General features: G+C 37.4%; 1 protein-coding gene across 1 annotated transcript in view; it reads right to left on the bottom strand.

Moving 5' to 3' along the window:
• Positions 1 to 5,811: 5,811 nt before the first annotated feature.
• LOC101169118 (short transient receptor potential channel 7-like) overlaps positions 5,812 to 14,880 on the bottom strand; it is a 53,878-nt gene continuing 44,809 nt past the window's right edge. Inside the window, exons 9-12 of the mRNA XM_020706558.2 lie at positions 14,506 to 14,727; positions 12,153 to 12,227; positions 11,293 to 11,368; positions 5,812 to 10,822 (exon numbers count right to left, since the gene is read on the bottom strand). Of these exons, the coding sequence (XP_020562217.2) occupies positions 10,683 to 10,822; positions 11,293 to 11,368; positions 12,153 to 12,227; positions 14,506 to 14,727 (513 nt within the window). The 3' untranslated portion in view covers positions 5,812 to 10,682. The remainder of the gene's footprint in view (positions 10,823 to 11,292; positions 11,369 to 12,152; positions 12,228 to 14,505; positions 14,728 to 14,880) is intronic.

Raw genomic sequence — 14,880 nt, 5'->3', positions numbered from 1 at the left:
AGATGGAGGGGTTTAACTGTAAGTTTGGGTTTACACAAGCATACTTTTTTCAATACATGGAATTGCAGTTCGTCCCCTTGGAGGGTGCTGGAAAGAAATGAGCGTCTCCTCCAAATCCCTGGAATCCCTGTCTTTCAGAGGCAGGAGGTCACATCGCTCAGTGTTCTGCCTGAAGAGAGAACAACACAGAGAGAGACATGGAGGGGGCCAGCAAGAGGGAGGATGAGGAGGAGGAGGAGAGGTGTGAGGGGATGAGGAGGAAACACTTACTTGCTTTGGGCTTCTGGGAAAAAAATACTCCCGAGATGGGATGTTAGGAGCAAACTGCACAAACACCCACACACATGAAAACTTTAAAAAGTCACAAAGGTCTTACATGCAAGCAAGCAGGACAATGCTGACAGGTAATGAGCAATACAGCAAGTAGAGATAAATAAAAGTTTTCCTGATTGACAACCCATACACATTCGCAGCACATACAGACGCACAAACAACCGTCTGACTGAGTGAACCCAGCGATGCCTTTAAGGCCAAAACTCATATTAGAGATCTGAGCGAGCGCACAGGAGTAAGCCAGATAATAAAATTCCCTGTGAACTTTTAGAGGCACATGAACCTCAGACTGGGATTGTTTTGACAACACTGACTCATAAGGAGTGTTTGTGTCTGGTTGTATGGTGTACAGCATGTCTAAACAAGACTAAAATACCGTCATTCATTTATTTCTCAGGGATTCAGGGATTTTGTGCCATTACTGTACATTCTATGCAGTTGTAGGTCAGTAGATGAAGTTTGAAGACAGTCATATCAGCAAAGTTGGAATAAAAAATGCTGTAAACTAAGTCCTACAGTGGACTTTTTTCTAATTAATACAGATGATTTCTCCTAAAGGAAAAAGTTGAGAAGTTCAGGTCATTATTTGGATAAGATTAATGTAAAAGCTTTTTAATGAAAAAATAAAATCTGCCCATAAAGACGTCTTTCCTGCTTGACCCTGGGCTGTTTGAGCAAAACAAAGAAACAAAAAACAAAAAAAAAATCCAGTCTGATGACTCATGAATTTACCATGTAAGGTGAGTTTTTCTGAAGGTGTCACAGAGTACTAGCCAGTAAAAAGGAATCGTGCGACAACCTGAAGCTACACAGACTGAGGGGGAAACTCAACTGTATGAAAAAGCAGAGGTCTCGTAAATATCAGAATGTTTGATAAAACAGGGCGTTTATGATTCTGCTTTATGGAGAACATTCAGGAAACATCTGTTTCAGTTGGCAGTAAGGTCAACATACAGATGGATGACTCAAATCCACATACAAAGACACCCACATATCCACGAAAAGTAGACGTACATGTCTCTTTTTAAATACAAAACATTAACACTCCATTTAGATCCGGTCAGGACACAATGCCTTTACAGTTCCTGTGGCTCATTTTCACAAAGCCAGGGGTCCGTTCTTAAGGAACCATCAACAAAGTGCAAGTTCAGAGAAAAGACCATTCTGTAAATGAATAAATGAATAAATGTCTACATTTATATAAGCTGGTAATGAAGACTCATCAGCATATTCATGCTACAAACAATATTTTACAAGAAAGTCCATCTTAATTTTGTTTTATTGTATATATATTTTTCCAAACATTAATAGATATGAATTATAATAAAGGTTCTCAATAGCTCTGAAGATACTGACGATATTGTCACCAAACTTTCTGTACTGGTGACAGAAGCTTCAGTATCGTCAGAGCTATTGAGGATTTTGGACCAATTCTGATCAACATTTTTATATAAATAAAATTCCTAGAAATAAAAAAGTAACCATCTGACAGAAACTTAGTTAGGACAAGAGGGTCATAATTAGTCAGTACAGAAATTTTGGCTTCAGTGGACTTTCTTAAAAAATATTCTTAATATGGACTTTCTTACAAAATATTGGTTGTAGCATGAATATGCTGACAAGTCTTCAATGTAGACATTTATTCATTTACCGAATGGTCTTTGCTCAGAGTTTGCACTTTGTTGACGGTCCCTTGGAAGAAGCCTCGCTGCCGTTTCTGCATTTACAACTAGAAGAGAAATGGAAGAGAAATGCTGCATTCATGTAGTGTTGGAATGATGGGAATAATGACTGTCCAACCCAAAAATCCCACAAATATTTTAACACTATGAATGCGGAATATCTTTCTTAACCTTAACAAAGATCAATATATTTGTAGTGCACCATCTATGAGGAGATACCAGAATAAATTGAAATAAAGCTTTAATAAGCATTACTAATACAATTTATTCCAGTTTGTTGGGCCAGATTAAATTGTTTAATGGGACGCTGTAATTTGCCCAACCCTGGTCTATGTAAACTCGCGTTTTGGGCTTTTGTGTTCAAAACTCTTGCATTTACGCCTTGCCACGCAGATTTTAGGACAGTTTTCAGGCTCTACGTACAAAAAAAGCAGCCACTTAAACTAGTTTCACTTTCACCAATCAGGCACTCGGATTTTGCAGTGACGTAGGTTTGCCACGGAAGGGAGGATGGACTGAGGTAGAATGTTTCAGACCTGCCCAATTGGATTCAGATCTGGGGAACGGGCGGGCCAGTCCATTCCATCAATACGTTCACATCTGACATTGAAGCAATCCCGATAGTAAACTCAAGAGGGGTCTACAGAAAAAATCAAACACCCTGCCTAAAATGTAAACGTGCAAATCAATGAAAAATTAAAATAAATTAAACTTGAAACATTTGTGAACATAACAAGAATTTGGAGTTGACCTCCCTCTCTCTCTTAAAGCTTCACCCGGCCATCAATATCCTGATATGGCCTGATATGGCCCTTACTGCTGTGCTGATTACCTGGACCAGGTGTGTTCATTCAATGAGAATGTGTAGACATCTGATCGAGCTAATCAGCAGCTAGCAGGACTTGGAGATCTGGAAAACAAATACCAAATCAAAAACAATCTCGGTACAAATAAATCCGAGTAATGTAATATAAAACTAATAGTGTATGATTTTTTACATTTATTTATTACTGTCTTTTTTATGTAGACATTTTCAATACATGAGACAGTCCAAAAGCATCTTTTAAAATCGTATTACTACAATAGAAATTACAACAATGTTTACCAAGGTAAAGTTTTTGCATCACTTCCTGTATTAAGGGTATTCCCTTTCCGTTAAGCTTGCAAAACACGACAGCAGAGGAAGGAGAAAAAATTAACAAAAAGGAGATAATGGAAAAGGAAAACCCTTAATACCAGAAGTGATGCAAAAAATTTACTTTGCTAAACAACGTTTTAAAAAGAATTGTGTTGTAAAACCATTTTAAAAAATGCTTTTGGACTGTTTCATGTATTTATAATGCCCAAATAAAGAAAATAATAATAAATAACTTTAAAAAAATCATCCCCAATTGGTTTTATATTACGTCCCTTTCTGTTAGAAGCCGTGTCTCCGCTTTCGTTGTTGGGTTTCTGAATTTGGTCATTTGTAACAAGATTGCTTTTTGGGATTCGATATTTGGTAGTTTGTACCCGGATTTGCTGTTGTGTTTCAGTATTTGTTTATTTGTACTGGGATTTGCTGTTGTTGTATCCTTAATGTGAATGTGTCTTGCACCTCTTGGCCACCGTACAGTGGAATCACAACACAACACTTAATAACATGCAACAATTCGTCAAAACACTAAAACAATAACTCACAACACAAAACAATAACTTACAACACAACACAATAACTCACAACACAACACAATGACTCACAACACAATAACTCATAAAAAAACACAATAACTCTCAACACATTACTTCAACTCACAACACAAAGCAATAACTCACAACACAACACAATAACTCAAAACACAACACAATATCTCACAACACAACACAATAACTCAAAACTCAACACAATAACTCACACAACTTTAACTCAAAACGGAAGTATATCTGCAACGGAAGTGCTTTTATTCTGAAATTTCCACTAGCCTAAAAACACCGGTGATCACGTCTCCATTCAGGGTTCATTAGCTCGTTCAAAGATTCTACTGCAGCTTCTCTCCCACTCCGTCTGAGAGCTGTCTGTGTCAGCCGCCTCCTTCTGCGTGTTTCTGTCTCTGTGACCCACACTATCCCGCAATAATCCGAGAGGGGCAAATAAAAAACAGTAAAATCAGTTTAGTAAAGTTTGAAAGATAGTCACAGATTAGTTCTCCCGGGCTCAATAACTCGTCTGATAAACGCTCAAAAACGGCAGCAAGTATCCCAATTATTTTGGATTAACACAGAGAGTGAACTACAAATTCATTTCTAAAGCAAAAAGATAGCTTTTCGGCCTTTTAGTGAGAATTGTTCTCTTCCAGGTGTAAATGGAGACACAGCAGCGAGGCGGCTGCAAGGAAACCATTAACTTTTTATGTTGAGGATGTAAGCCGTTTTATATACTGTATGTATAAAATGCTTCATCTGAGCGCACGTGCAGGCCTAAAGTAAAGAGCTATCCCAAATGGAGAATTAGATACAGCTGCAAAATGGAACATGCCCCCTTGAAAAAAAAAGGATCATAAGTTATGCATTTGACTAAGGCTGTGAGCTAATCTAGGGACATTTTCAAAGTGGCTGTGAAAAAAAATGCAGCTGAGCTGGTCTCCTGCTGTGACACCTTCACAGGCTTCCGGGAAATTTCTACGTGCATGTTTGTTTCCCTAAAGAAATAAATGTAAACCATTAACATAAGTCCCTTGCTTTTTAATAATCACTGACATTTCTTAACTGCTTTTTGCTTTATCTTGGCCTCAGGTGAAGAGAGCTGGAGAACCTCAGTGGCTCATATCCCAAACGAAATAGTGACTTAATTTACATTATGTCAATTTTACTGATCGAGATCAGATATTTGATAAATAAATAAATAAAAAAGGAAAACTGTACATTGACTTTTGCTAATCAACATTTACACAAAAACAAATGCAGCTCTTATTTCTTAGACTGAGAAAAACAAACATAATTTGCAGGAAGAGGCTAGTTGATTTGTTAGGACATGATGCATCCTTTATTGCCCACACATAAAACTTCAAGATTAACCAGGGTTAATGCATATAAACCACTCATTTGTAAGATGAAAATACATTTGAGGGATTGATGTCTTGGGTCTAATAGCAATATTGCTAAGAGTCATTTGCGTTTTCTTGGTGAGCTTGCTGCTTTATGTTCTACACAACATTTAACGGATGCTTCATCATTTTTTGTGTTGCTGTTGACCTTTGTTAGCGTTCCATTTAAACAAATGTCGCTCTTTTGTGAGTTTAAGAAGGAAACAGTTAGAATAATATCCCCCTTTTTATGTTAGCAGTGCATAGCAAAGCAGGTCAGGAAACAGGAGAAGGCTTTACAGATTTTTCTTGAAGTGTTTGGTGTTAGTGAGTTGTTTACAAGTTTAAATGCATTTTAAGGTGCAAAGTAAGATATTACTCTGGTGAGATAACTTCCTGAACATTACACCATCGGAACTGTCCAGAGTTCCGGCCCCTACAGTTTCCAAAGCAAAAAAAAGAGGGCAAAGTGGGTATAAAGGACAAAAGCTGTTGTATGTGACTGCACTGCACTGCAAGAACATTCTGAACTGAGTGGGTACCATACATCTTCTTGTCTGTGTGTGTGTTTTCCTTTTGTTGTTAGAGAGGAAAGGAGCCACCTGCCTGACTTTTCTGCAGCAGCTGTTATCCTCTAACTGGCACAGGTGGGGACAAACATTGCACATTTGCTAATTGCATTTCACCAACACAAACATGCCATGTGCATCAATAACAAAACAAGGGCTTTTTAGAGTTATCCGTTTAATTCAAGGATTAAAAATAGGACAATTTACAGGACAAGATGTTGTTTATTTATTATTTCCTGACTACATTCCGGATCAAAAATGCAGTTTTTTAGAAAATGATAAAACCTTCTTACTCTTTTCCAATTTCTGCTTTGACAAACAAAAGTAAAAACCCTTAGGAATAACATAAAATATGTCATAGAAATAGTCATAAAATAAAGCCAAACATTTTATGTAAAATGACCATAAACAGTATTCTTTAAACTAAAACAGAGTCAGATACAATAGTAAAAATAATATAATAATAATAGCTGTTTTCTTTTAGGATATTTGATAGGAACTGCTATCATTTTGCTGAGTGTAGAAAAATTTCTAAACATTTATTTAAAATTGAAATCATACCTTTCTCCAAAAATTGTAAATATTGAGATATCTGCCTGGGTGAAATTACTGCTTAAATTTATAAACTAAATGCAATAATTATATTTTTGAGGATAATTTTCTTCATTAACAATATGGAAACATTAGGGTTTTGTGCTGTTAGACTGTGGTGCTCTGGTACAAAAACATCAATAGATATTAAGATGGGATTGTTCCTTTGATATGTTTTTATGACCTGTGTCTGGAGGATTGAGGCTTACTTAAGTTGCCTTTTATGCAGTGCAAGGAGTCTGCTTTGATAAGTATTTTTTTTTTATTCAAATTAGTAGGTAGTTATTGGAATTTTGTTCTTCCAGAAAAGCTAAGGTTATATTCTCAGCCTTAATGATGTGTCAAAGCATCGTTTGGCAAAAAACAGACTCACACACTGAAGAATGGTTACACTGTGTGTGTGTGTGTGCGTGTGTGCGTGTGTGTGCGTGCATGTGTACAATTAGAGAACGCTGATTCTGAGTGGATAAAAAACAACAAAGTACTCTGGGGACTCTGGAGAAAAAGTAAGATTTGCCAGTTGCTTCCTACACTTGCATGTGTTTGTGTTTGTTTTCTGTATCTTGGGTGTGCTCAATGTACTTTCTATCTTTCTTTGGTAGACAGTTTAAGCTTTTTAGTGATGTTTAGCCTTGCCCAAGTTTTTCTCTGTGTAGCAGTGATGACTTTCCCGTTAACACCAAAGATTTCACTGGTGAAACCAAAATAGCACACATTCTTTGACCTACCATAGCTCCTCGATTGTACACGTAACTAAGTTCCACATGGTACCGCAAACCCACTGATTTAGCTGATTTACATTGATTGCGTAAGGACTTCACTGCTGGACAGTGTTGCATGTCAGTGAAAGGCTGCCTTTCTCTGCTTCAGAATCTGCTGGAATTACGTTAATTGCGTAAACAGTTGAAGAGTTACAGTAGTCAAAGGAATGTAAACACTGGAGCTAAAGTTCTGGTGAAAAAGGGTTAATTAGGAGTCAAACCTTCAGGAGCAAAAGGCTTAAGCAATAGAATAAAATATTTTATTTAAACAACTAATGTTAAGGAAATCAGATTTGTCTAAACATTGGCTTAATTTAAAAAAGTTATAAACAATCTGTTTTACCTTCATCCTAGACTTTGCACCTTGGTCCATCTTATTTTTAAGGTGTCCTCTATACTGTTTTGGACGCCAAATGAATCCCATGATCACAGCAAAAGGACACATTTTGTGACTGACTCAAGGAAGCAGAACAACTGAAAATACAACATTGTCCTTACTAATTACTTTCAAACCAAACGGCTTATACGGGTTTTTTTTTTAAATAAATAAACTCAACAAGTTAAACTGACTTTAAATAGGAATACAATAAGGGAAGTTGAAGATAGAAACAATGTAGGAAAGAAGCAAGCTCAATTTCTTCTGACTAGATAAGCAACTATAGTCACCTAACAGGTTTCTTGAAGAAATGAGCATTGCTAAAAAATACTGTAAAATTGTTCTCAATAAACAGAAATTTGTAGCTATTTAAATACAATAAGCACACTGCAAAAACAGGCCCCTAAAAATACATCAAAACAATCTAACCTACATGGATTGTCTTTAAATAAGGAAACAATCTGCCATTGGGGTAAGATAAATCCTCTTTCCAAGAGTTCCTAATTAAAAAAGCATTTCTAGTGATTAAGAGAGGCTTTCTCAAATTATTTTGCTATTGGAAAACCTTTTTGATAAGATTGTTGTCTTGCAAGACAGAAAATAAGGCAATTCTTCTTGAAACGTGGGTCTTTTTACTTTCTAATGATTTTTTTTGCTGTGCAATTTCTAAAGTTAGTGGTTGTTCTGAGCTAACTGCTACTAATGAGCTAAACAAGACCAGACCTTGCTTGTTCACTAGTATTATCTTAAAAAAATGCTTTTGACAGAGACTTTTTGAGCTATATAGGGCCAGAACCCAGTTAAAATAGACTCTAATTCACTAGAGACTTTATTATAGACACTGCAGAAATCCTGACATTTAAACTTCCCCTTCTGTGAGTAAGTAGTCTAGATTAACTTCAAATCTATAAAAGAGAGAGCAGGAAAGATCCTTTATCACTGTGTTTTTGCAATTTGGACTGTAGAATCTATACTAATTTCTGCATGTCAGAGCTGCTTAATGTTCCTATAAACAAACTGATCAATGATGCCAAAAAAAACATAGAAAACACTTGTTTTGCAAATGGATCTTTCTAAAAATATTTACAATCGTGGGAAATGTTATAATAATGGCTTTCTTCATTCTGTTAAAAGTCACATTTTTATACTATTTGGATTCATGTACAACAAGCAAACATTTTTCTTTCTCTGACAGAAGAGCACTTGAAATGTGAATACTATTTATTATTTATGAAATAGATGTTGTATGATGGCAACTCAACGTATCTTTTTCCCTGTTTCTGTTTGTTGAGTGGGTACTCTGGACTCTCATTCGAACAAATGAGACATTTGAAACATGCTGCAACTCCAACTCTAAAAAAAACAAAGACGCTACACATGAATTCACAGCAAACCTCCCTCCTGTGTTGCATGTGACCTCTGCTACTTATAATGTGCTGTTGGCATCCAACCTGGTGGACTTGTTAATGTTAATCTAAATCACTGTGTTTTTGTCACTATGTAGAATTTTCGAGTTGTGTTGTGTTGATGGTGAAGTGTAAATATTGCACGGAGTCATTGCTGCCTTAGTTTGCTATAGAAAAGAACCAGGATGTGCATTAGTCACAAGACAAACAGACATGGCTATGAGGGACTGTGAGGCGGGTAAGTGCAAATGTATTTACATACATGATAACCCAACGTGATGCTACTGCAACCTGTTTGTGATTGCTGGACAAAATATTAAAATCTAATTTAGGTCCAGAAAATGTAAATGTAAAGAAAACAAATCAGAAAAGTTAGTAGTACACAATCAAAATTATGCTGACCCTACAATTCAGGATCATCTCAGGACACCATACAGCTACATCAGCATTTTGACTGATCTTAATTCAGTCTTTGTATTTGCACATTCCTAAAAATTGTAAATTTATAATCATTTTTTTGTTAAGTAGTTCATTTCTAAAGTATTTTTTATCATTAACTAAAGCTTTAAACAGTTAGATCATACACTGATATGTTAATCAGAGGATTGTGACAAAGTTTTTATAGACCTTGTGTAGCAGTTAAGCTTAAAAGACAGAAGAATAAAAAACAAGACCATGAACTGTTACCAATAAATCTCTGCAGGAAAGTCCACATTTTTTCCCTCTACTGAAATAACTCCATAACAAGTTTGTTAAGAATAGACCTCTTTGATTTCACACCTGTTCCCACAACTTCTTAAAAACAAACGTCTTTATAGCTAGAAATGAACTTACATGCTGTTTTTCAAACATTAATTATGCTTAAACTGCAGCAATTTTGTTTTTGTTTCTTTAATCTAACGTGTCTGCATTCTATTGTCAATGATTGCTTGCAATGATTATTGCATTAAAACATATGATACTTTAATTTTTTTAATTAAAAAGCTATTTTTTCCTAATGTAGCTGTTTTGCAAATTCAACAAATGCAACAAAGTAAAAACACTATGTGTGGCTTGGGCATAATATAGTAATGCTTATTTTTTGAAGGTATGAATTATTTCCATATGCTTTTCCTCATCCCTCTGATTAATACCGTCACTTGTGCATGATGGGCTGAGTCTTCTTAATTAGATAGCCTCATAGATGAAGGTGTGTCTCGCTCCACAGGCTTTACTGCTTTCATTTCTGACAAAGTGAGGGGATCGAAGCAAAAGGCAGTCTGTCTGCTGTGAATAACAGCTGTAATTTCTTGTTTACTCCCTGCTTATTTCAGCTCCATGCCGTCTATTCACTGGGCCTCCCCCTCTCCTCCAAACTGGAGATTCAATGATGTCTGCTGGCAAGGGATGTAGGTCATTCATTGGTGCTGCATCGCTCTGTGCCCTTGTGGTGCCTCGTCACCATTCTTGGATTTTTTGCCCCTCAGAGTCTGTTTCTCACTCCCATTTTTTCCTCCATGCAGGAATTGCTTTTAATTAGAAGAGAACTGTCAACACATAGCCTATCCAGCTGACCTTCACTGACCTTTGACCATGCAACCTCGCACCAACTCACAGCTACAGTGTTCATTTTACATTCTTGTCTGACCTGGCTTTGTGAATATAAAGCACTTAGACCTAATTCTAAGTTAGCAAATTTTCACTCTTTCCCAATTGGACATTTCAAGTCTTTACTTTCTCCATTCACCTCTGGTCATTTCCCATAAACATCCCACTTCCCCTGTGTGTGTTTTTTTTCTGTCCTGCTTGCAAACTGCTCATAAAAATACCTGGCTTTCCTCTGCTTTTCTCAACCTCTTCCTTTTTTCACCCTCTTTCAAGTCGTCCTCCCATCTTTCCTGTCCCCTCCATTTTCAAAAGCTGTCAGTGTCTCGTGGTGTTCTTGCCAAACTTGTCGCCGAGTTGCTGGATGAGCAGAGCCAGCTCTCCTGCGGCCTGGGACTTCTCCTCCAGGAGCTCATAGCGGAGGCTGGAAATGTCTTGCTTGATTTCCTTCAGCTCGCCTGCAATGCAAACACACAAATGCGCAGAAATGAAAAGTTGAACGAAGCAAAGAGCCATCAGAACGTGTGAGCATTGAAAAATTACAGATATCAGTGCAGTACAGCAGCCTCAGAGTCTATTTTTTTAGCCCCTCAGAGCCTTTCCCATATTTGATTCAGACCTTCTCGTAGAAAGTCAGAAAAATGTCAAAGATGAGTTTCCAACTAATTAGTGATCAATTTAAGAAATATTAAAGAAACTGTATTGACTCAAACGGACAACAAGCCATTAGATGAATCTGAAATAAAATATTGAAAAACTTATGTTATTCGTTTCCCACAAAACCGGTGTTTTTGTTAAATGTATAAAAAAAAAACTGATAAAAATTGTGCTAAAAAACTGGACCATGAGGTTTTTTGGTTTTCACATTTAAAAACAGAGATAGTGGAGTGTGTAAGGTTTATTGTGAACCTTATTAAAGAGTTCTCACCTTCATTGACTTCATCGCTCTCTTTGTCCACTTGAGCTTTCAGCACATAACGTTTAATGAGGCGTTTCATGATCTTCTGCGAGAAGAGGAAAGAGGAAGATTAAGCAGGAGGGACCTGGCAGAGTGATGCGACGCTGTATTGTTCACGAAGAAAACTCCGGTCTCATTATTTCGATAAACAGAAAATGAGGAATTCAGTAGCTGTGAATGGCAGAGAGATAATGTGTGTGTTATTGAGTTTCCCATTGATCTGTGGACAGTAATGCAGTAGATATCCACTAAGACTCAAGCCTGTAGTCCCTGCATGTAAGTGCTTTGGGCTGATACCTGCCAGTACAGCGACAGTACAGCATGTCTAATCATCTCATATTCTATGCCAGCTGTCAGATAAAAAACAAAAAAACGACAAAAATAAAAGGATTGGAGAAAAACTGCTGTCTGTCCATATGAAGAGTAGCTTTGCCTGTGGGAAAATATAAGGCAGGGACTTTTAGACAGGGGCATTTTCTCAGTGAAATACTGTGAAAGTACTGCCTACATTTTCAATAAATCCACCTTAAAGCAGCAAATTATGAAATTCAACTTAACCTTTTTCTCCCTTCTGGTCATTTCCCCGATTTAGACTTTTTAAATGTCTTTTTCTGTTGCATCTTTCTCACATTTTGCTGGCTTTGCCAGCAGTCTCCTTCCTGTCATCTTGTCAATATCTGCCAGATGTCAACTTCCTATACTTATCTACTTTACTTCTTCTCTTCTTTATATTCCTCCGCCTCTTGACTACAGCAAATTTCCCTTTTCTTTCTGTTTCATCAGCACCTTACCCCACTTTGGTCTCCGTGTTAGCTTCTGATCCATCTTACCTGATATCTGGTCGGGTGTTTTCTCGACTTTCTCTGGGTGAACTCCTCTCCCGGACGCGAACTAAAACGTTCATCCTACAGCAGAGAGAAACATACGGCTCACTCATGCAGAAATAGGTGAAAGGTAAATCACAATTTGTCTAAAAGCAAATCGACCCCATAGGCTTGGCTTTCTAAAACACATCCAACCTTCAGAAGATTAATTTCTGCTTGCTTTTCACTTTCACAACTTTACAGCATTTACAACATTTTTATGCTGTGGTGGAAAGAATTCTGAAGCATACGCAGATGTCACATTTTTTATTATTGAACATAACTAAGAAAGATGCTAAAATTAACTCAATTATTCTGATAAAGCAAAGCACAAACCCTTGATTAGAAGACAGTTTTTTTTTTGAGGAAGTTGAATTTTATTTCATAGTTTGGCAACAGGTGCGACTTAAACTCCAGAACAAGTTATATATGTTTTTTTCCTCTTTATTATGCATTTTTGGCTCCCGTGACATATACTCCAGTGCAACTTATACTACAGAAAATATAGAGTATAAATCTAAATGACTGAAACTTTCATGTCCATTTGGAATGAAAAATTGCAGTCATAATGTGGCAGCTATAAAATCAGGATTGTGAGCTTTACACATAGAATAACTATAATTTCAGTAAAATGAAAATGTCTTTACTGTTTAATAACTTTTAAAAAACAAAAAGTTTCAAAATGTTACTTCTGCCAATTTTTTTAAATGATAACTTTTGAATTTGTATACCATCAAAACCCATCCATCCTCAGAACCCACTGATTCCCTTACGGGGTCACGGGTTGCAGAAGCCAACCCGGTGAATGTTGGGTGAAGGCAGGGTACAAGTTGCTAGTCTTTTGTAGGGCCACACATTCACACTTGAGAAAGACACCAATTAACCTATGACGCATGTTTTTGGACCGTGGGAGGAAGTGTCTGGAGAAAACCCTCGTATGCACAGGGAAAACATGAAAATTCCCCACAGAGGGTTCCAGCTGGGATTTGAATCAGACTTTTTCGCTATGAGGCGAGAGCAGTAACCATTGTGCCACCGTGCAATAAAAGATTAAATGCCCCCACAAAACATGCCTATTAAAAAATAGGAAATATACTCTCAGAATTTTGTCCAAGGGAAAAATATTTAACCAACGGTAAATAAAAAATTTGGCGTATTCATTTCCTTTTGTAGTGATAATTCAGAGGAAATGTAGATTGCCTATACCTTTTTAATTAATCAATTATTTTGTAATTTAAAGACAAAACCCAGATTGAAGAAGAGGAAAAGTTTCATCATGTAAGTGTTTCAAGCAGAACATTATCAGAACCAACAGAGAAAAGTATTCATCTCTTTGCTGTGTTTGGGAAGAAATTGTGTAAATTCAATGTAAAAATCTAGTAGGAATTTAGGCCTCTTTGTTTTAACTTCATATACAAAATGCTTTATGAAAAAAAAAAATCCCTCACCAGTGCTTTGTTTATTGTTGTTGAGCTGTGCAGTGACTACAACAGACTTTCTTATCGTTATGAACATATGTTGCTTTGAAGGTAACACAATTAGCTTCAGTTGTTCCAAATGTGAGAAGCACATGCACTAAAAAACAAAAGCAAACCACGGCCTCTGAAAGACTACAGTCTCATCCCCTAAGCCTTACTGACATTCTCAAAGCTCCGCTGTAGCCTGGTGTGAGTTTATGCATCGATTGTCTGCTGCTCCTGTTTGCCTCTGGCTCAGTGAAACTGTCAGAGCTGCAGGAATTTTCACAAAGGCAGCAGAGTGTAACCCATCTTGTCCCTTTTCGAAGCCTGTCTGGGCATTTAAACAGAAGAACACAGAAGCAATGGTCTGGCTAATAGCACAACTGAGGTGAGACAATCCAGCTGAGGGATCTGTCAGGTGAAAGCCCTGCAGATGAGGAAGGTGCGAGGATTTTGTATTAAATGTTCAGTCCTCTTCGCTTCACAGAGGACCTTCTATTCATTGCTCCGATCTGATTCAGTAAGACAATCCAAAAATAGAGAAAACGTGTGAATCGGAGGAGAGCTCCAGCTGACTTCCTGTACACTCTGGGCTCAGTTTCTAAGGTTGTAAGAACAAAACCATCTGATGGCAACAGTCATGAAAAATCCCATTAGCACAGTGAAAGGGACAGTTACCTTAATTTCCTTAGTTAATCGGGTGCACAAAGAAACAAATTAAAAAAAATACATTGCCGAGAAATACTTCAGATTGAAATGTTTAAGCCTTTCTGGGGGAACGATAACACACTAAAGACACTGGGATGACCTGAACTCAGATAAGTTAAGGGAAATAGAAGGATAAGGGAGGATTTACTGACCTTGGCCTGAGAGTTGAGCTTGCCCATCTCCAGCTCATTGCTGTGGTGCCGACCATTGGCCTTGCAGAGGTGAATGAGGCAGCACTTGGTGCGAAGAACTAAGTAGTAGAAAGACTTGGGGCTGGGAACCAGGTTGAAAGGGGCAGGCAGGGTGCGGCCCTCATCAAAATAGGAAAGCCACAGCTTGGCACGGGCAAACTTCCACTCCACATCAGAGTCCTCCTGCACAGACGACACATTCTCTCAATCTCTCTCTGCTCGAGGCGTTTTGTTTCCAGGCCACACTTTATTTCTCTTGCCAGAGCAGAAATGATCTTGTCAATCTTTATTGACTTGTTGACAACATTACGACCTTTCATTATTGATTGGTCACGT

This window comes from Oryzias latipes, chromosome 10, assembly GCF_002234675.1.
Source record: "Oryzias latipes chromosome 10, ASM223467v1".
Taxonomy (NCBI): Eukaryota; Metazoa; Chordata; class Actinopteri; order Beloniformes; family Adrianichthyidae; genus Oryzias; species Oryzias latipes.
This window is presented reverse-complemented; position numbering and strand designations above follow the sequence as displayed.